The sequence below is a fragment of the Fringilla coelebs genome (assembly GCF_963513975.1).
Source record: "Fringilla coelebs genome assembly, chromosome: 16".
NCBI lineage: Eukaryota > Metazoa > Chordata > Aves > Passeriformes > Fringillidae > Fringilla > Fringilla coelebs.
The window spans coordinates 13826767-13847054 of record NC_140042.1 but is presented as its reverse complement, the minus strand read 5'-3'; the positions used below and the strand labels follow the sequence as shown (position 1 = coordinate 13847054).

The window sequence follows — 20288 nt, the reverse complement described above, 5'->3', positions numbered from 1 at the left end:
ATGTTGAATGGTTATAATAAAAGAACATAACCTTTCAGGAGAAATAATTGTTGATTAAATTTTAAAATTAATTAATAACTAATCATAATTGTAATTATGATTAATTGATTATTCCTTTTTAAAGCACACTGTATTTTTGGAGAGGGTAGTCCAGTGAATATTTAGACTATTATTTTAGATTATTATTCACCTTACATGGTATTTCCCTTAGGGGATGTATGCTTTTGGGCTCATCTGGAGTGTCATCAATGAACAGAGCACAAGGAAGTCACATTTTCTTTGAAACTGGGGGCTTTTATGGTCAGCAGGATCAGCATTTCACTTCTGTACCCTTTTGTACAAAATTTAAGATAATTAGGAAAGAAAAAAAAAATCCATTGTTGACCACATTGTTTGGGTCAGGCACTTACTCAGTTTCTTAAGTTGTAAATGTGAAAAAGCTCAAAAACTCATTACATTGTTTTACAGTCTTCCAAGCAGACAGAAATAGAACTGAATAAGCCAATTTAAAGTGTGACTAACAAAGCACAGTGCAACATAAAGGAAATTACTTCTAAAGTGCATCTATTTTTAGTGATTTCAGGCACCGTTAGTAAAATCCACATATATGTGTATTTCTTGACCATAAATATAAACCAGCTTCCTCTGTTTATGGAACTTCTGGCAAGGTGTTTATGCTCTCTAATGTTGGGCTTGTCTAGAAGGATCAAAAATAGAACAGGAGGCAGTATGGGAAGCATACATTTATGCACATACCATGCCCAGCCTTGGCCAATAATCTACTCCCATCTATTTTAATAACCCAGAAAACCAACTGCTTTTAAATCCCCTCCTGGAAAGAATATCAGCACAAAAATGTGTGACATTTGAGCAAGATTTGAGGAAATTGTGTATTTTGGTTCTTTTTTTAACTGATGAGACTGGAAGGAGCTGGCATGGTGTGTTTGGAGCACCTGGAAAATGACAGCTGTTAAATAAGGTTGAATGGTAAATTAAAATAGCAGTCAGGGAGATGCTGGTTTGGACTGAACTCTGCCATAGCTTGCAGTGGGATTGTTCCCAGGGAGAGGCACAGAACAGGAAGGAAAGGTGCTGCACAGAGCAGGTCACACCACTCTGAGCTGTTACCTCTTCCTTGGCCATTCACACTGAGAGAAGGGACCTGAATTTTGTTTACTCTGAGACATAAAACAGCCTTGCTCTTGGCTGGCAGTGAGAGGAGCAAGCAGATGAATTCCCAGTTTTAACCCCTTTTTCTGCATTTTGTTGTGGTTTTGATTCCACCCAAATTGCCATGACCACCCTCAGTTACCCAGCAAATCTGCAGGCAAATCTCCCCTCTCTCCATGCCAAACATGGTCTGAGTGCTGTAGTCCAGGGAGTTGTTCCTCTGTGGTCTATGCTGTTCTGGGAGCTCAAAGGAAGCTGTGGAGCTCCTTTCCCTTTTAGACAGAGCAGGAGTTGCTTCCCTGAGCTGCACCTTCCAGGCAGAGCTCTCCTGCCTGTGCTGAGCACAGCTCTCATCACTCCAAGCAGCCTGAGACCTTCCATGCCTTCCTTCCCCCTGTGACTCCTTCACAAACTCTGTCTCCCATTTCCATATGAGGAGTCTGAGCAGGATTCAGGAAAAGGATCCAACCAGCTGGAGCTGAACAGAACCTCAGAGTCAGAGTGAGAGAGGCTGGGATAGTACCTCACCTCCTCTTCTCTCTATTTGCTGAAGTAGCCAGGAATGCAGTACTGAAACCTCTGAAAGCCCCTTCCTATTGCTGTGGGGTTAAAAAGGAACCCTCAAGTCTGGAAGAGGAAAAATGCTTGTGTTTGGGGAAAGCTGGACAGAGATGTTTCAGTCTCTGAAGTCTGTATGAGAAAGAAATGTTTTATAACCTTATCTGACTAGACTGAAATAAAATGATAAGTAACAGGGCTGGAAGTGCTGCCAATTGCTATTAAACCAGATAGCTCTGTCATAAATTCAGTTAATTAAGCCCAGGAATTTCAGGGGACAGGAGAATCCCACTGAGTGCTTTGTTTTACTGTCCCTTTCCAACCTCTGCTAGCAAAGTGGGATAGTTTGGAGCACCCAGGACAATGAAGGCATGGTTGTGTAGGGCCCACCACAGAGCCCAGCAGGGTTTTGTTCTTGCTCTGTTCTGAACCCACCTGATGATAAGAGAAGTTCTAAATGCAGGAGAAGGTGAAAATAGAACAGATGGCAGCTCAGAAATTGTAAGTGGACTAAAATTCAACTCAGGATACTTTTATGCTGGTGCTGCTTGAGGGGTTTAACCAGTTCTGCCTTTCCTCTTTTTGCAGTGGTGGTTGAGGTCACTGGTCATGCCCATGTTCTTCTGGCTGCATTTGAAAAGGTAAATGAGGGTTTTTTCATCCCTCTGTCCCTGTTGTTGTGTATATAAACATTTCCACGGGTCATTAGTTTGTATTTATATAACACTTGGCACAGCGGAGTCCTGGCCTGTGCCTGGGGCTCCTGGGTGCTGCTGTAGTACAAGGAATCATTTGCAGCAGCTCCTGTGCAGTCTGTAATTATCATTTGTACCTGAGCTGGTCACTCAGGGAATGGCAGGGTTGTTTCTTTGTTCCCATGGAGGGGGGAAGGTGTTGGCCATGGCTGCTGCCATGCAGTTTTCCAGGGCTCCATGATTTTTGTAGAGCTGGATCTGCTGTGTCCAGACTCTGTTGCACTATTGTTAGGCCTGAGTTTACACCCAGGACCAAGGATTGGGATACATCCTGTGTAAAGGCTGAGTTCCACTGCTTTTGAGTGGGGTGTTTGATGTAACTGACCCCTGCTGCCTACATGGTAAGGCCAAGCTGTGTGCACAAGCCTTGATAATAAACTCTCTTCCCTTGGTAACTGGACCCTGACAACAGTTGCAATATCCATAACTGGACCTAACCCTGTTGTGTCTGGTAGTGGTAACACTGCAGACACATTTTCTGGGCAGCTGATATTTGCAGTGACTTGCTGAGGTGAGAGAAGAGCTGCTGGAGCAGAGCTGGAAATGTAGAGGGGAGCAGCATCAGTGCTATTGGAAATTCCCCATTTCCCAGCTGGCAGGTGGCTGACTTGTGTATCTCAGTGTGCCTGGTCCCTGCCAGGTCCTAATTCTGTTCCTCTGAGGTGGATAATGTGGATGGTGACAAGCTGACTCAGAGGGCATGGCAAGCACAGTCAGTCCTAAGGAAGCATATGGCTGGGAGATGCTCTAAGTGTTCCAGGTTGCTTTTTTTGTTGGACTTGATCTGTGAAGAAGATGAGTTTTCCCTGTTAGAAAGGCTGCTCTGAGCACTGGCTTTGTAGATAGCTTCACTCCTGGCAATTGGGCATCTGTCAGAAATGAGATGGAGTCAGCTGTGGCACCCCTAGGACCAGGTGAGGGATGTTATTGTAGTTTCCTCTGGCTGATATGAGAAAACAGCACACTGGAATCCTTCAGTCATACTTCAGCCACTTCTTATCTCTCATCGTCCACTGAATGCTTAAAACAAGATTAAAATCTCCTTTTAATAAAAAGTCACAAGGCAAAGTACATGTTGAGTTCTTCATCCTCCCTGTTTGGTTAAAATATATTCCCCATCCTTAAAGTAATTGCAACTTTTGAAGTGTAGGTCCATAAATCCAGGGGAGGTCATTGATAAATGAGCACTGCTGATCCCCAGAGCGTGTTCAGAGGAAAAACAGAGCAGCAGGACTTGGTAACTTGCTATTTGTATGTGTCTTGAAGATCAGAAGAATAACCTTGATCCTGTGTGTAGTCTGACCTTGCAGCTCCCCAAAAGGCAGAAACTTGTTTGCCTGAAAACAGGACTGTTTTGTCTGGGGTGTGAGACTCCTCCTGCAGACCTTCACAGGACCTGCTGGAGCATCCCCTGGGTCTCCTTTGCTGCTCTCTAGGCTGTGGCAGGGGAGTTGGTTTCTTTAGTGGCCCTTGTGGATGATGGGGAAAGTAGAGCTGGCACACTACTCCCATCACTAATTCTGGCACCAGGCATGCACAGAATTATTCCAGCTGTGCCTGCTGCCACTGAGCAAATGAAAGGCTCAGGGCTCTGAGGATGTGGAGCACATGGGACTTGTTTCTGACTCCATCCAGTGGACAAACCTTGTTCTCTGCCTCATGTAAGCCCCTTGCTCTGTCAGAGCTCTGCCCTCGAGGTGACTCTGTCTCTCGGTGTTAGGTTGTTAACAAATATCCCCCACCAAGTCTTGTTGGACTGGCTGAAAAAGTGTCTGCACCCACTTGGACTGCTTGCAGCCTGAAAGCATCCAGTATGCCAGGGGAGTTTTGTGTGGGCTCTGACCCACTTCAGCCAGGTTTCACTTGAGCCAAGTCCACCTGGCTCTGCACTGGAGCAGACCAGTAGCTCCCCAATACCCTGTTCCACTGACTCTGCTGGGAGGGACTGCTGCCATCCAGGCTGTTACACACCCCACTGTCCCCTTAGCTAGCAGACACCAGCTCTGAAATGAGCCCATTCTCATTTGTACACTGCAGCTATTTCATGCTTTAATGTCTTTTTTTTTTTCCTCTAGCATGTTGATGGCAGTTTTTCTGTGAAACCACTAAAACAGAAGCAGATTGTAAGTACATGTTTCCTTTCTACTCTTAAAGACTTGCTGGTGTCCCACAGGTGCCTGGCTGCACCCAGAGGGAGGGTTTGGTGTTCACTGAGAGCCTGACATCTCACCTCCTTAGCTCTGATATTGTAAGCAAAGGCACCAAGGTGCTGCCAACCCTTCATTTTGCCATTTTGTCCCCATCCTGCTGTGGTGTGATGTGCAGAAGCTGGGTAGTGTCTTATAAGGATTGAGGTTGCATCCAGTCCTGCATAGCCAGAAATACACAAACAACTGCTAAGCTTGCCAAGAATTTCAGCTTCTGAAAAGAAATCTGGTAGTGATTGTGCTGCAAGGATCAGCTTGAAATGTCTTCAAGAAAGAGATGAAATTTTGGTGGTTGATCCTTTCAGCTTTAGCTGTATGCTGTGTTTTAGCTTTAAATGAGTTTCACTCTTCATCTGCTTACTTGATAGCTAGGGGTTTCTGATTTGCTACCAAGAAGGTCATTAAGTGCCTTAATAAGACACTCTTTGCTCTAAGATGTTCATTCCAGTCCCTGGGTCAGAAAAGAGCTACAAGCACTGTCAGTAATCATAGCTCAAGATGGCATTTGGAAAAAACACACAGCACCACTGAAACTGAGATAGCATCTGCACCCTTAGGAGACAGCAGAGGTGTAGAAACTATGTCTGGAGGAAATCATCTGTATAACATTGTTCATTCTTTGCCATCCCTGCTTTTCTTTTGCCTTCCCCTCCCTGCCACTGCCAGGCTTGTGGGTAGCTTTTGTGGGCCTTGATCAGGAATCAGCAGTGCATGAGCTGATCAGTTGTAGTGTGAGCACCAACCTGTCTGAAGAAAGTCAGCATGGATGAATACAAACAGTTGGGTCAGGAGAAAACCATGACCTGGACTTGGCCAGTGGCTCCATGTGCATCTGCTGAGGCTGTAAAGGGCAGCAGAAGCCTTTGGAAGGATGATGGTGTGGGATGGGTTGGAGAAGGAGGAAGGTGAAGAACTGTGTACAACCACTGCTTCTTCTGAATTACTCCCACTCTGAAAACCTAGAATTCTTCCCAGGAAGAGCTTTGTTGCACTGCTCACCCTTTCCCTACTGGGACAGAAGCTCCTCAGGATTTTTAGAGGGAAGAAGTCAAAAGGAACACAGACTCCTGCAGAGACTTGGGCCTCTTTCTTCCTGACCTCTTCTGTGCTTTGAGCTGACAACTTCTGCACTTACAGTCGCTCATCATGATCCTCAGAGTCAGGATGCTGGAACAAGGCTCTCTTTGAAATGCCAAGTTACAAAAGAACATCTCCCACATAATTGTTCCCAAACTTCCTGGGTGAGTTGTGAGCTGCTGCAGAGGGTTTTGCTCAGCAGTCCAACAGCTGATCTCATTGCCATGAAATGCAGGCCTAGAACAGATTGTCTGTGAGCTGCACACTGAGTTACACAGGGACATTCTGGAATTAGTTTGTTATCACTGCTGTGTCCCAGCTCAGAGCATTTCTGAACTGACAAACGGGCTGGGTACAGCCAGCTCCTGCCCCCACCTTGCCATGTGTCACCTTCTGCAGCACTGGAGTGCCATGGCAAAGCCACTCCTCTTCTGAGTGGTGACAAGAGGAGAGGAGAGAGGCCACTTTGACATGGAAATTATAGAGGCCCTGGGATTGATGTGCTCTTTTTAGCATGGGGTGCTGGTGGCTTGGCTTCACTACATGTTGGGATCTGGACAGCTACTGGAGATGGCAGGAAAGTGTTTCCTCCTGCTTTTTGTGAGATGTGCCTGTTTGGTACCTTACAACCCCCTCCCCCTTTTACCTGTCATGAGGATTTCTGTGGAGGAACACATCCTGCTCTGGGGAAGCTGCTGTGTAGCACCAGATCACAGAATCACAGAATCATTTAGGTTGGAAAAGAGCTGCAGGATCATCGAGTCCAGCCTGTGACTGATCACCACCATGCCACCCAGCCCAGTCATTCCTTGAACACCTCCAGGGATGGTGACTCCATCACCTCCTGGGCAGCCCCTTCCAATATTTAACAACCTTTTTTGTGAAGAAATTCCTCCTGGTGTCCAACCTGAGCCTCCCCTGGTGTTACAGCAGAGCCTTCCTACCATCCAGCAGATAAACACTCCCACCAAACTTTGTGTTATCTGTGTACTTACTGAGGGTACATCTGATCCCCCCATCCAGATCATCAGTGAAGATGTTTAACAGGACTGAATCTTGACTCAATCAGTGCTGAAGTTCAGCTGCTCAGTGGGGTTTGCAGGCAGCTGCCAGTTTGCAGAAGTCATGACCTGGAGTTGTCCCAGGCTGAGTCTCTGAGCAACTTCCACCTGTGCCTCAAGCACCTTCTGCCACCACACCCCCAATTTAGACATGCCACCAAGGGCCTGGGGATGGCAGTAAATGACATTGCACTAACATAGAGCTATTCCTCGAGTGCTCCTCATGCTAAGGGACACAGTTTGTCTGTCCTCAGTAGCTCAACCTTATGCTCCTAGGGGATGAGCAGGGAGGTGATGTGATGCCACTGGTGTGCCAGGAAGGAGCTGTTGGCACAGCCCATCCTCTGAGGTTGCAAAAATGGGTGGAAGTTCATCTTGGTTGAAGTTAAGCAGGACCTCAGAAAGCAGAGGAGTGTAGAAGGCTGATTGCCTCTGGATTATTTGAGCTGTGGGTGTATATTCCCAAAGTCTGGGCCAAGCAGAGTACTTGTTTTTAGATTATCTTGATAGCCCAGATAGCCACTTCTGTTACTCTCTGCTCAGACCAGGCAGGATGGGCTCTACTTTTTGAGCAAGGAGAGGCCCATTCTCCCAGCTGTCCTTTGCAGTATTATTTGTTTGTTACCTTTCTCATGTCACTATAGAGGAGCTCTGGGTGTAACATGAACATTTGACACAGGGAGGGAGGGAGGGAAGGTGGTCATAAACCAGTAAGGACAGAGCAGCTGTCACTCCAGCCGTGGTGTTCTCCCCTAGGTTGACCGGGTGAGCTACCTGCTTCAGGAGATCTACGGCATCGAGAACAAAAACAACCAGGAGACCAAGGTAAAGGTGCCCAGGAGGCTCCCTCAGCTGGGAGTTTCCAGCCTGAACCTTCTGCTTTTGAGCTTAATGATGGGGATTGTCAGGGCAGTGTGGAGGTGCTTCCCAAAGTCCAGGCTGTGTTGTTCCTGCAGGCACCTAAGAAGCGCAGGGATGACAGATCATCCCTGGTGTCAGGCCCAAACAGTCAGTGGAGTTGTGCTGAGGTAATTTTAGGCAGCATGAAGCTCTTGAGGATGTTCCCTGTGGCTGGGGTTGCTGGGAGAGAAGGGCATCAATGCCCCAGGGGTGTGTCAGAGCACTGATTTTTAGGGCTTGTTGAGAGCCAGTGTTGCTTGCTGTCTCTCTGCAGTCAAGGCAGTCATGCCTGGTGTCTGTGCTTTGCTCTTGTGGCTTCTCCATGTTCTGGTTGAGGGTTCTGCATGTTCCTGTAATGTTTCAGAGAACTGAGCTCTCTGGGGCTTGCCAGTGTCCAGAGACATTCCTCTTGCATTCCCCAGCAGGAGGGAGCACAGCACCCCTAAGGGATGTGCATGCAAATGCCATAACCAGAAACTGGAGGCAGGAGCTGCTGCTGGATCTCAGCCTGCTGCACAGCCCTGCACAGGTTGTGTGACTGCTTATTCTTCCTTTAGCCTTTGTAGAGCTGCCCTTTGCTGCCACCTGGGCTGTGAAGTGTACCCGGTGCTGGCCTTGGGATCACACAGCTCCGGGGTGTGGAGTGCACTGTTTGCACACAGTGGAGCAAGACAAGCAGGGTTTCCTCTGCAGTGCCCTGCCCAGAGCATCCTGTAGTCCCTGTCTGTCTGTGCCAACAGGTAGCACCTGAAGAGGCGAGAGGGAGAAGTGTTTTCTAAGAGTTTTCTTGCACAGGATTGAGGGAGGGAATTAACAGGATTGAGGGCTTCTTTTTGGGTCTTGTGATGATTCTCGTGATCCAGCAATCCCATGTTCCTGGCCCATCACACAAGTGGCCTGGGGCCATTTTTGTTCTTCCTTATTCAGCAAACCGTGTGAGTGGGACAGCAAAGGGCCTGCTCTCCCTCCAAAAAAAGGCTGGGTGAGGATGTGGCAGCAGCACAAATGCTGTTTACACTGGGGTTGCCCCTGGTCTGGCACGTGTTAGCCCTGGTGACCAAAGGGGCCCCAGGTGAAGATGGAGGGTACCCCCCCATCGTGGGTCATTGTGGTGGGCTCTGGCACAACTCCTGTGACATCAGTGGGGAAACTGTGGAGTTTTCTGGTGTCAGTCTTGTGGTTGGAGAGGGAGTTTCTCTCCCAGCTCGATCAGTGGCAGTGATCCAATTTGTGGGGTCTGAGAAAGATGGGTGTGAAACACATTCATGTTGAATGGGTGCACTCTGAGCCTTTTAGCAGGGTAGCTGTGGGCAGGTGAGCACCCTGGGCTGGTTCTCCTGCAGCTGCACCAGAGCTTGTGCCAGCACAGAGGATGCAGGAGAATCACTCACCTGCTCAGGGAACCTGTGGAAGCTGGGCTAGACATAGCTGGAATGACAGGCAGCACACAGCTCCTTTTGGGACTGTTCTGTCTGTGGGGAAAAAAGGCTAGAGTGCCAAAGAGTTCATTTCCCTATTGACTCTGGATGGGAGGCAGGAGCTTGTTCCTGGTCAGCTTCAGTCAAGGGGATCCCTGCCCCAAAATGGGTCCCCTCTGAACAGAATGTGGCTCTTGGGAAGGACAGCTCTGCCATGAATTCCCAGTGCAGTGCCCAGACAGGAAGGAGTGTGAGCAGGGCTGCTTGGGCTACAGTTTGCTCTCCTTGAGGAACCCCTGCTGAGAGCTGCAAAAAGAGAATTTCCAGACTTTTGGGTAGGAAATTCCCCCAGGCTCCTGTCCCTTGGCAGCTTGGCACAGCCCCCAGCAGTGCCATGCCAACCCTTTGCCTCTCCTCGCAGCCTTCAGACGACGAGAACAGCGACAACAGCAACGAGTGCGTGGTGTGCCTGTCGGACCTGCGGGACACCCTGATCCTGCCCTGCCGCCACCTCTGCCTCTGCAACTCCTGCGCCGACACGCTGCGCTACCAGGCCAACAACTGCCCCATCTGCAGGCTGCGTGAGTGCCCGGCCTCCAGGCCAGCCATGCCCCATCTGCAGGGTCCCTGAGTGCCCTGGCCACCAGGCCACCCACTGCCCCATCTGCGGGGTCATGAGTGCTCTGGTGTCTTGGTTTGAACAGACAGGTGTCTGCTAAGGAAGGCAGGAGCCTCCCCTGAAATGGAAAGTGTAAACCCCCTCCTTCCCTCTGAATTGTTATAATTTTGAATTTAAGTGGGCTCTCAGCAAAGATATGGAATAGGAATAACAGTTCTTTATTAGGGAAGAAAATAAAAATAAAATAAAGATGCACCAATACAAAACAACCCTGCCAGAGTCAGAACAGGCCCTGTCCCCCTGTGTGTCAGGGTGGTGGCACAGTCCCATCCCATGGGGGTGGCACAGTCCCATCCCATGGGGGTGGCACAGTCCCATCCCATGGGGGTGGCACAGTCCCATCCCATGGGGCGGCACAGTCCCAGGGTGGTGGCACAGTCCCATCCCAGGGTGGTGGCACAGTCCCATCCCATGGGGGTGGCACAGTCCCATCCCATGGGGGTGGCATAGTCCCATCCCAGGGGTGGCACAGTCCCATCCCATGGGGGTGGCACAGTCCCATCCCAGGTGGTGGCAGAGTCCCATCCCAGGTGGTGGCACAGCCCCATCCCAGGGGTGGCACAGCCCCATCCCAGTGGTGGCACAGTCCCATCCCATGGGGGTGGCACATTCCCATCCCAGGTGGTGGCACAGCCCCATCCCACGGGGGCTCAGCCCTCCTGCAGTGCCAGCTGTGGCTCTGCTGCAGCAGGATCCTGCACAAGGGGGGAGTTTTCCTCTGCAGCTCCAGGGCTGCTGGAGATGGGCCTGCTCTCCCTCTGGGAATGCAGGGCAGGAGAAAGCTGCTCCTCTGGGAATGCAGGGGGCAAAGGCTGCTGTGCTGTTCCAGGGCAGATTGTATCCAGGTAGGAATGCTTGGCTCCTGCCCTGGGCACAGCATCTCCCCATGGGATGATGGAATTTGATCAGCCCTGCAGGGACACTCACTGGCCATGGACAGCAGAGATCTGCTGGAGGGAGGATGGGCTGTGGGAGAGATAAAGAAAACTGCCCAATGAACAGAAGATAAGTGCCCCATCAGACAGGAGCAGAACACACACCCCCATTGCCAGCCTGAGGCACCTGGCCCCTGCCCCGGCTCCTGGGAGGAGGAGCCTCTTTTCAGTGTCCCACCCCAAAGCTCAGCATCGTGCTGCTGCTCTGACTGACCCAGCATAAATATCCTCAGTCAGGAGAGGAGAATGGCTCTGTCCACTCACCCTCTCCCTGGGGTGGATCTGAAGGTGCATGTGCTCTAGGCTGTGCCATGTCAGCAGTTCTTGTGTTTTGGTGAAGATGATGGAAAATCCCCCAGAGGAAGGGATGGAGAAGCTTTATCCTGAGGGTATCTGGCTGAGAGAGCAGCCAGCACCACTGGAGGGGTGTCTAAGTACATAGCACTGTACTTTTTATCTTCTGACAACCTTACCCAGATTTCACCAGGAGGCAGGGATGAGGTAACAGCCAGTTTGGAGTCTTTTGCTCTGCCAAGGAGTTAGGAGGATTTGCTTAACCCCTCTGCATTGCTCAGTTCCCAAAAGATGGAAAAACTTAAAATCATGTTTTGACACTCAGGCAGCATTTGCTGAATTCCGTGTTTTTTCTCAAAAGCACAGGAGGCACAGGAAGCCCTTGAGAATTTTGTGTATCTGCTGGAAGGGGCAGAGTGTGTGTTTTACCCCCTGGTCTCTGAGGTATTTGATTGTTTCTGACTGACAATTCTCAGGGAAAGAAATAAAGAGCCTAAGACAGATGTTTGGGCTGAGAAATTAAGTCCAAACAGTCCAAACATGGCAAAGAGCAGTAACCAAAAGCAAGATCTCACCAGAGGAAGTGCCAGACAGCTTTGACTATAAGTAGCACATCATAAAACATAGGAACAGCATTGTCTCATCTGCAGGCTGTAGGGGAGTAGGTTGTATTTGTTAGAAAATGCTCCCATCTCTGACTTCCTGGGAATCTGCTTCTGGGGAGTGCAGAGGCAGCAAGGATAGGTTTGTACCTCTGTTCTCTGGCTCTAGACTGATCTTGAAGGGGCTAAGTGCAACAAGAGCTAGGGAGATGCCTGGCAGGTTCTCACAGCTGCATCAGATCAGATGTCTGGCTTGTTTGCACGCACCTTTGGCACAGAGGAACAAGCAATACTAAAGATCTGCAGATAGAAAAGATCTGCAGGGAGTGGAGATCAAAGCTCTGGTGGTGGGAGGACTGAGGGGTGGCTGTGCTGGAGACAAGAGTACAGCCACTAACCCTTCAGCTGCAGCCTTTCCCCATCACAAAACCCTGGACCTAAGGGCTGAGGTTTATGGGGTCTGAAGGAACCCAGAAGGGATTTAATGAGTCCCCCACCCAACCTGTAGCATGCAGTGCACTCCTGAGACCGAGCTCATGTTTTTCTTACTGTGTTGTTGTCACTTACCCTTAAGGGGAACTTCTCTGGGCCTCTACACTTGGAGAGTAGCTGAAGTACCTTGTCCATGACTGTACTGGGGCAGGCAGTGCCACAAGGGCTCTGCACACCCAGACTTTTTCAGCCAGCAGATCCCTTCCCTGTGTAGATCAGTGGGAGCACGATCCCATCACTTGGCTTTGGGACATTCCGTGGCCCCACTCCCCAAGCTCATGGGAGCTCCTTCATGCCCACACCGTGTCTGTGGCAAGGCAGGAGCTCTGGCCTGGCCTGGCCCTACTGGGCTGTGCAGTCACCACCTCCTGTTCTCTCCTAGCCTTCCGTGCCCTGCTGCAGATCCGGGCGGTGAGGAAGAAGCCGGGGGCTCTGTCACCGGTGTCATTCAGCCCTGTCCTGGCACAGAGTGTGGACCATGATGAGCACTCTGTAAGTACTTGCTGATCCCTGTACAAAGCCTGGCCATTGGTCTCAGCCTCAGCAAGCAGCTGCTGGGTGCATGAGTTGCTTGGACTGATGGCTGGGACCTCGGGAGGTTTGGTCACACCCTCCACTGAGGGCTTCCCAAGCAGTGCTGCCTTTTCTTATCAACACAACTGGATTAGAGGAAACAAATCCACAGAAATCTCAGGATGAGAAGGTTTCTTGTTGCCTGGCCTAATAGAAAAGTGACAGACTCTGGGCATGAGAGAGTGGGAGCTGTGAAAACAGGGCAGCGGGGTTCTAGTTTGACTTGCACACAAATCTCTGGCAGCACACAGATAAAATACCCTTGGCACTGGGGTTCCCAGCATGGGAGTAGAAAGGCTTCCTTATGGCAGCTTCCCTGGTGTCTTGGCAGGCATCTGAGGGAGTGTGGGATGGGAAGTGTCGTGCTGGTGGCCTCAGGGCCCAGTTGCATGTCCCCAGTGTGGTAAGGGCAGCAGCTCTTTGCCTGAGCAGCGCTGTTGCACAGCTGGCTCTGGTGAGACGCCGAGATTAAAATGAGGAGAAGGACAAGTGCATCTAGATCATCCTACAGGCTTTCATGGGAACAGATATTCTCACAAAAAAAGGTTGGGTTTATCCATCTGCCCTCTGCTGCCTTCAGCTGGGGCTGAGGAATAGGGGGGTGAAGGCCTGAGGGTTGTGAAGCAGAGCGTGGTGTGTGGAGGACACAGGTGCTGTCACCTGCAGCGAGGTGAGGGGATGCTCTGTGTCTCTTTCTGTCACTTAACCTCAAGAAACAGCTTCTTTAAAACATGGTTTTCTCTTGACAGCACCCCTTTAAACCCCTTAAGGTGAGCTCTGTCTCCCTGCCCAGCAGGAAGCCTAGGAGGGAAGTAAGAACAGTAAGTGGACTTGGCTGGTTGCACTTGGCAGCTCTCTGCCAGCAGTGTCACCTGCACGTGGCAGTGTCACACACGAGGGCTTGCTGACACGCTGGGTTTGGCCTGTGCCCCTGCCAGGCTGTGACACTCCACTTCCCTCACATTGGCAGTGAGATGCTCACACCCTGCACAGATGATCACTGACATCCCTGGTTTGCCTGTGGAGGAACAAGCAAGAAGGAAGCAGCTTGGCACAGGGCTCTGATGCTGGCTCTCAGGGACTGTCCCCTGGCTGATTTATTGTTCCTGGCCAAGATGTTTTCACAGCTTCATAGGACTGTGGGCAAGCTGCAGTCCCCACAGCTCACCCAAAAGCTTCCTTGCACTTACCTCATCCCCTTGGCAGTTTGGTGTGGGCACATCTTGGTGTGGTTTGTGGTGCTGGCATGTAGAGGTGCAGCTGGAGCTGGTCTTGCACTGAGGAGCACTGGCTGTGACAGGCTGGTTTGCTTTTACAGGAACAGGAAGGATGGAGCTTGTCTTGGCTGGGGACCCTCTGAGTGGGTTTGGCAGTGTGTGACTGGAGTGCTGTGCTGGGGACAGCATGAATGGCAATTGTGGGGGTCCAGGAGCTGGGAAGGGGAAACCTGAGGGAGCCCCCAGGCCAGGCAGGCTGTTTATGCCCTCTTTGTTTCCTCCCATCAAATGCAGCCATGGCTGTCATTTCTATCAAGGAAGTTGCAGTTTTCTTTTGCTCAAGCCAGCTCAGATGCTCAGCCTTACAGAAACACGACTTGCTGGGCTTGAAGGTCTGGAGAAAACCCAGTGCTGGTAGAGGTTTGAACCCATTCTGGCATGACCTGGCTCTTTGCAAGGCTCCCACAGGGCCTGGCAGTGTTCCTGGGGGTGTGGTGTGAGTACCCCAGAAGGGAGTGGTGTCTCAGTGAGGCTGTCCTAGCCACTGGTGGGAAATCCTCCTCCAGGCTCTGAGCTCTGCTGTGCAACCTGAGCTTTCACCACAGCAACAGGCAGCCTTGGAACCATCAGGGCCTGCTCTGCACAGCCAGGAGGAAAAGCCCCAAACAGGAATCCAGGAGGGTTTGTCTCCCTGACTTATTCTGTACACAGAATAGCACAGCTGGGCTGCTGTCTGCAGATGAAAAGTTTTTTGGAGATGGCTTTTGGCCCCACCACCTACAGCTGGCAGCAGCTGGGAACCCATTCCTTGTTTAGCTGAGCTGTTTATCCTCAAAGCTCATAACCCTCACAGGACTGGTACTGGGATGTGGGTTGGTGATTGACCCCACTCATTCTTCCCTCCCCATCAGACCCAACTCCTCCTGTGACCACAGGTGAGTCAGTTCAGCACTCAGCTCTCACCAAATCAGGGGCTGTGTTGGAACAGGCAGGTTCATCTGCAGGTGTGACTGGGACATGGGGCACACAGAAGCTGTGGAGCTTCATGGCCAGGCTTAGCAGCACGGTGCCATCCTCTGTACAACTTAGAACCACCTCCTTGAGCACACAGGACTGAAACATCTCAGTTTAATGTAGCCTGAACTGTGGGAGTGTCACCTCTTGATTTGCATCAGACTGGGCTGAGCTGCCTGTGGCCTCCTGGGCTGAAGCATAAACCCCATTTGTCTCTGGATCCACAGGGTCTTTATGATCAGGAGGATTTTTGGAGTTCAACTAGTGTTGATTTAATGGCTTTGCAAGGGTCCCTTTGAGTGGCAGTTTTGTGATTTACAGAGGGAATGGGAATTGGTGTGGTTTTCCTTCCTCCTTACAAGGTCAGTGGTTCTGTGATCCCTTTCCTGCCTTTTAGCAGAGGTGGCTGTGCATGGAGCCAGTGTTAGCAGCTGAGAGGACATGAGAGAAGTGGAATTGGGGTAGGCCTCAAGAACCATCTCTCAGCTGGTGCACACATGCTCCCCTCCTTCAGCTCTGCCTTGGTGGTGCTGTGAAACAGCTGCATGTTCCATGGCTGGGAGCTCAAGTGGGATGTTCACTGAGCTGCAAGGGTCTCTGAACCACTGGAGGAGCTTTCAGGGGAAAAAAAATCCAAACGTATTTTATAGCAGCTTTTTAGGAGCCTGCTGCCTGACCCTCCTAGCCCAGCTCTTCATACATGATGAAAGCACATCAGGGGGATGCCCAGTCTCTCAAGCACTGCTCTGGGAACTTGCCTGGAGCATCACCAGTGTTGCAGCCCTGACGGGAGTGTGTGGCTGTCCAGGGAAGGAGCCGAGGAAGCCTGGAGGGATGGCTGTGGGGATGGGCTGCCTGGGGGCACAGGGGGCTTCCATCCTGGTGGTATTTCCTAACATCCCCCCGTTTCTCACGTGCAGAGCTCTGACAACATCCCCCCAGGCTACGAGCCCATCTCGCTGCTGGAGGCGCTGAACGGCCTGCGCTCGGTGTCGCCCTCGCTGCCCTCGGCCCCTCTCTACGACGAGATCTCCTACTCGGGGGTGGTGGATGGGATGCCCCCTGCCAGCCGCCCGCTCGGGGCCATGGACAGAGCCCTGGAGGGTGCCCACCAAAAGGGCAAGCGCAGCAAGTCTCCAGACAGGTCAGCAGGGCATGGGGGCCATTCCTCTTGCAAGCCCCGAGGCTTGGTGGCCACACGCACTGGGAGCCAGGAGAGGACTCTGGCTGGTCCTGTCACTGCTAGCACAGCTAACTCAGAATTTTAGGAGGACAGCAGGTACTTGTGCCAGGGAGGGAACTGGGACATTGTCCCTGGGTTCAACCTGAGGTTACAGCTTGTGTGTCCTGAGGGCTGGCTCTGTCACCAAAAGAAAGAGGATTTTTAACAAGGAGAATGGTTTGCATTGGGAAGGGCCATAAAGCTCATCTCTGCAACTCCCCGCTGTGGACAGACAACTTCCACTATCCCAGGTAGCTCCAAGCTCTCTCCAGCCTGGCTTTGGACACTTCCAGGGATGGAGCAGCCACAGCTTTTCCGGGCAGCCTGTGCCAGGGCCTCACCACCCACACAGTAAAAGCTTCAGATGGAAGTGTCTCCTTCCCAATGCACTTAGTCCTAGAATTTACATTTTATGTCCAAACCTTACTGGATTTCACCTTTCCATGGAGCTCTTCAGGAGCAAAGGAATGGGGAGAGGAGTGACCTGGGTTTCAGAGCACAAAGTGCTGAATGGAGATCCTGTAGTTCTTGTCTGAAAGCTCCTCTGTTGGCCCTGTGATGGAGGGGTTAGGTGAGGATATGGGGCTCTTCAGATCAGATCAGACTGGGTCTGTTCCTGGCACTCCTCACTGTGCTCCAGCCCAGATTTTCACCTGGCAAGGAAGCCCTGAAGGTGTTGAGGAGCAGTGTGGGACCTGAGCCTCTTGCTGCTGTGCTGGAGTTTGGCACCTCTTGGCTCTGTCCCACCCTGCTGCTGCTGTTCTCCATATGGCCAGTACTGGAGGCTCTGGTGAATCCAGCTGCCCAGTCTGAGCTCCTGCTCATGAGAGTTGGCTTGTGCTGCCCCCAAGTCCTACAGGCCCCAGGGTGCTGGGAACTCCCTGCAAATGGAGTTTCTCTTGCTGCAGTACACTACGGTCTCCCTCATCCCCAATCCATGAGGAGGATGAGGAGAAGCTCTCCGAGGACTCTGACTCGCAGGCGGTGCTGAGCGGGGGTGAGCTGGTCCTGAGGGAGACCAGCTCTCCAGAGGTAAGTGTGTGCTCTGCTGGTGGGGGCTTCTGAGCCAGAGCTCTTCTGGGACATGGGAAGTGCCTCCTGAAGGACCATTGCCCTGAGCCAAAAGTCTTGGCTGCTTTTTTTACCCATAAGGCTCCGTGGGGGAGGATGTAGCCACTCCCTGTGCTCCTGACACCTCTTTGGGAGCAGAAAACCACTCAGCTGGAGCCATGGCAGAGCTGACCTTCCCCAGCATCCTGGGCAAGCCCAGCAGTGTTTGGGGCAGGATTGGGAGCTGGGCATTAAGAGCATCCAGTGCCCACTGCTGTTAAGACCCCTCCATCCCAGCCCGTGGTGCTACAGCACTGGGGCAGCCCCCTGCTCCTGCCCTGGAACAAGCCCTGGCCCTGAGCACAGCTCCCTGGAGGAAGCCAGAACAGGAGAATGGCACAGGAAAGGCTCCAGCTGCAGAAGTAACCTGTGCTGTCCCTCCTTACAGAGCGTGGCAGGGGAAGAGATGGAGGAGGCCTCATCGGTGCAGCAGGGTAGGTGTGGGTGCAGCCAGGCCTCGGCTCGGTGTTCAGTGCTTTGTGGTGGGACAGGGACAACTGGGGAATGAACAAATGAGCTCAGAAACATCTAGCCCCCTAAGTCCATCTCTGAGGCTCTGTTCCTCACCAGGGAAAGGTGCCAGGGTCTTTTCTTGGAGGCGAGGGAGCAAAATCTGCAGGTCTCCCCGGTTTATTTGCCAAGCATCTCGCCTTGCTCTGAGCTTTACTCAGGCAGAGCTTTCCATGCCATGAGCTCTCCTTGCACCTGTGAGGACACCACTGGGGTCCTGGTGAGAGCACATGCACTGTACTGGGCACACAGAATGGGTCTCTGGGTCCTTGGGAGGGGTCTCTGGTGCTCAGTCAGCACCCAGAGGGGACAAGGATGGGGTGAGAGAAGAGTGATGGGCACGCTTTGGGCCACGAGGCTGCACGTGCAGAGGTGGCCCTGTGGCGCTGTGACCCGGACCAATGTGACCGTCACTCCTGGCACATCAGTGGGGCTGGGGGGCCTGGGGAGCTTTCACATGCAAGACCTGGACCCACCCTGGCCGTGAGCGCCCGCGGTCCGTGCCGGGGGCTGAGGGGCCGCGCTCTGGGCTGGTTCCAGGTAGCCGCCCGCCCTCGGTGGAAGACGTGCTGCAGGACGGCGGCTGCGGCGAGAGCCGGAGCCTGACGCGCTCCGAGAGCGACCCCCCGGTCGACGTCTTCCTGCCAGGTAACGGCCGCGCCGTTGGGGCCGGAGCTGCCCCGCGGCTCCGGGGGTCTGTGGAACTGTGTCCCACGGCTCTGGCATGGGACTGGAACGGGGACTGGAGCGCTCCTGCCCGGTGCATGGGCTCCCAGTAACAGTGGGCAGGGCGAACAGCGGGCAAGGGGGGCTCACACGGAGTAACTTGCCCCCCTTCTCTCTCCTCCTCCCTCACCCTCGTGTCTCTGTCCTTCCCCTCCTTTCTTCTCTTTGGGCCACAGCTGCTCCCAGCACAGAGAGCTCATCTCTCTTCTCTGTGTGACAGAAGCCTCCTGTGTGCTCCCAAGTGTGCTCCTGCTTTGGGGTGAGGGAGGGGAGCGATCTGGGCCAGCAGCTGGGGGCTGGGGCAGTGTTGTCACGGCAGGGAGGGTCCCAGTGTGCCATGCTCCGAGCACGCCCGTAGGACACTGCGCTGTCCTCACCTCTGACTGTTGTCGTTGCAGCCTGTTTTCTTCCGTAGAGTTGCAGTCTGTTCTGAGTTACCTCTCTAATGTCTCCTTCCCTCTCTGTCTGCCTTCCTCCCTCCTGTCTTGGGCAGCACTTGGTCCTGATTCCTGCTCTGTTGGTATAGAGGAGTAAGCTGGTACGTCTTCTCGTTCTTCTTATGCATCCCTGTTGTGTGGGGCAGCAGGGCCCTCCTGGGAGTGCTGGCAGAGAGCGGGGACGGGGCCGGTCCTGGCCATCGGGGCAGGGAAGGAGGGGCAGCAAACCAGCCAGGCTGCACTGCTGGCTCTGTCCTCGCTCCCTTCCCATTCCTGGCACAGCATTCCTGCTGCCCCTGAGTGCCAGGAGGCCAGGCCGGGCAGCAGAAACCCCTCCCCGCTGGCTTCTGCCGAGCGAGGGCTCTGCTCCCTCCTGGGCACCACCACCATCCAGGCCCTGCTGGCTTCCCCCAGGCCGTGGCAGACAGTGTCCCCCCTCAGTGTCCTGTGTCCCACCCGTGACACTCACCTGCACCTGATGGGACGAGTGGTTAGCTCCCGCCCCATCTGCTGTGGTCAATCCAGGGTGGGAGGGATGGCTGAGCACCCCGCCACGGCTCCCATTACTAGGACTGAACTCCCTGTCCTCACCCAGGCTCGTCCGACTTCACCAAGACGCTCCCCGTCCGCGGCACCGGCAGCCCCACGCAGCCCCTTCTCTTCGAGCAGACCCGTCTGCACCTGGAGGACGAGCAGAGCCTTTCGTGAGCGGGGCCGGACCCTGCCCGTGCCGCCGGGTCCCGCCGGGCTCTCCCGGGACGCAGCGCGGGGTGTCGCACGGACGCGGTTTCGGCACAGCCTGTGCATGTTTCCTGGCGGTGGGTAGGGGCTGGTGTCGTGTTTTTCCGTGGGAGGTGTCTGTGGGGCCGGGGCGGGGTTTTGGGTCCGAGTCGGCAGATGAAGGACACTACCGATGTATATTTTGTACTTACCGAGCACAGCCCTTTGCTGTCACTGCCCCTGTACATAGCTGTGGCCCTCCCTGCCTTGCCGGGCCGCAGGGCTCCGCGGCAGCGGGGGAGTGCGGGGGTCAGCCCCGGCCCGCCCCGAGGCAGTCACGGGGGGGACGTGGGGGTCAGCCCCGCCCCAGCCCGTTCGGGGTGACCCCCGCGCCCCCCGTTCCCGCAGAGCCGGGCGCTGCCCACGCCGTGTGCCTTGTTCTGCTTCTGCGGGGGGTCCCGGGGCACATCCCCCCCCTCCCCGTCTATGTTTGTAGTAATAAACCCGTGGAGCAGCCACGCGAGTCCGTGTGCACCGGGGGGAGCGGGGGGCTCCGGCCGCGGCCGCGCCGGGCTGGGCTGGGGGAGCGGCTGAGGGGGCGGGACCGGGGG

At 53.2% G+C, this 20288-nt stretch overlaps 1 protein-coding gene across 4 annotated transcripts in view; it reads left to right on the top strand.

Annotated features, from left to right (window-relative positions):
* The window catches only part of MGRN1 (mahogunin ring finger 1), a 50509-nt gene extending 30322 nt beyond the window's left edge, over nucleotides 1-20187 (top strand). For 2 of the 4 annotated variants that reach the window (XM_084216860.1, XM_084216863.1), the window contains 11 exons: nucleotides 2317-2369; nucleotides 4559-4606; nucleotides 7585-7653; nucleotides 9568-9727; nucleotides 12531-12640; nucleotides 13471-13542; nucleotides 15873-16096; nucleotides 17083-17206; nucleotides 17673-17722; nucleotides 18339-18442; nucleotides 19553-20187. In XM_084216860.1, the coding sequence (XP_084072986.1) occupies nucleotides 2317-2369; nucleotides 4559-4606; nucleotides 7585-7653; nucleotides 9568-9727; nucleotides 12531-12640; nucleotides 13471-13542; nucleotides 15873-16096; nucleotides 17083-17206; nucleotides 17673-17722; nucleotides 18339-18442; nucleotides 19553-19665 (1127 nt within the window). In that variant the 3' untranslated portion in view covers nucleotides 19666-20187. Of the gene's footprint in view, nucleotides 1-2316; nucleotides 2370-4558; nucleotides 4607-7584; nucleotides 7654-9567; nucleotides 9728-12530; nucleotides 12641-13470; nucleotides 13543-15872; nucleotides 16097-17082; nucleotides 17207-17672; nucleotides 17723-18338; nucleotides 18443-19013; nucleotides 19059-19552 lie in introns of all 4 variants that reach the window. The other 2 variants (XM_084216861.1, XM_084216862.1) reach the window with 2 other exon arrangements.
* The last annotated feature ends 101 nt before the right edge of the window (nucleotides 20188-20288 follow it).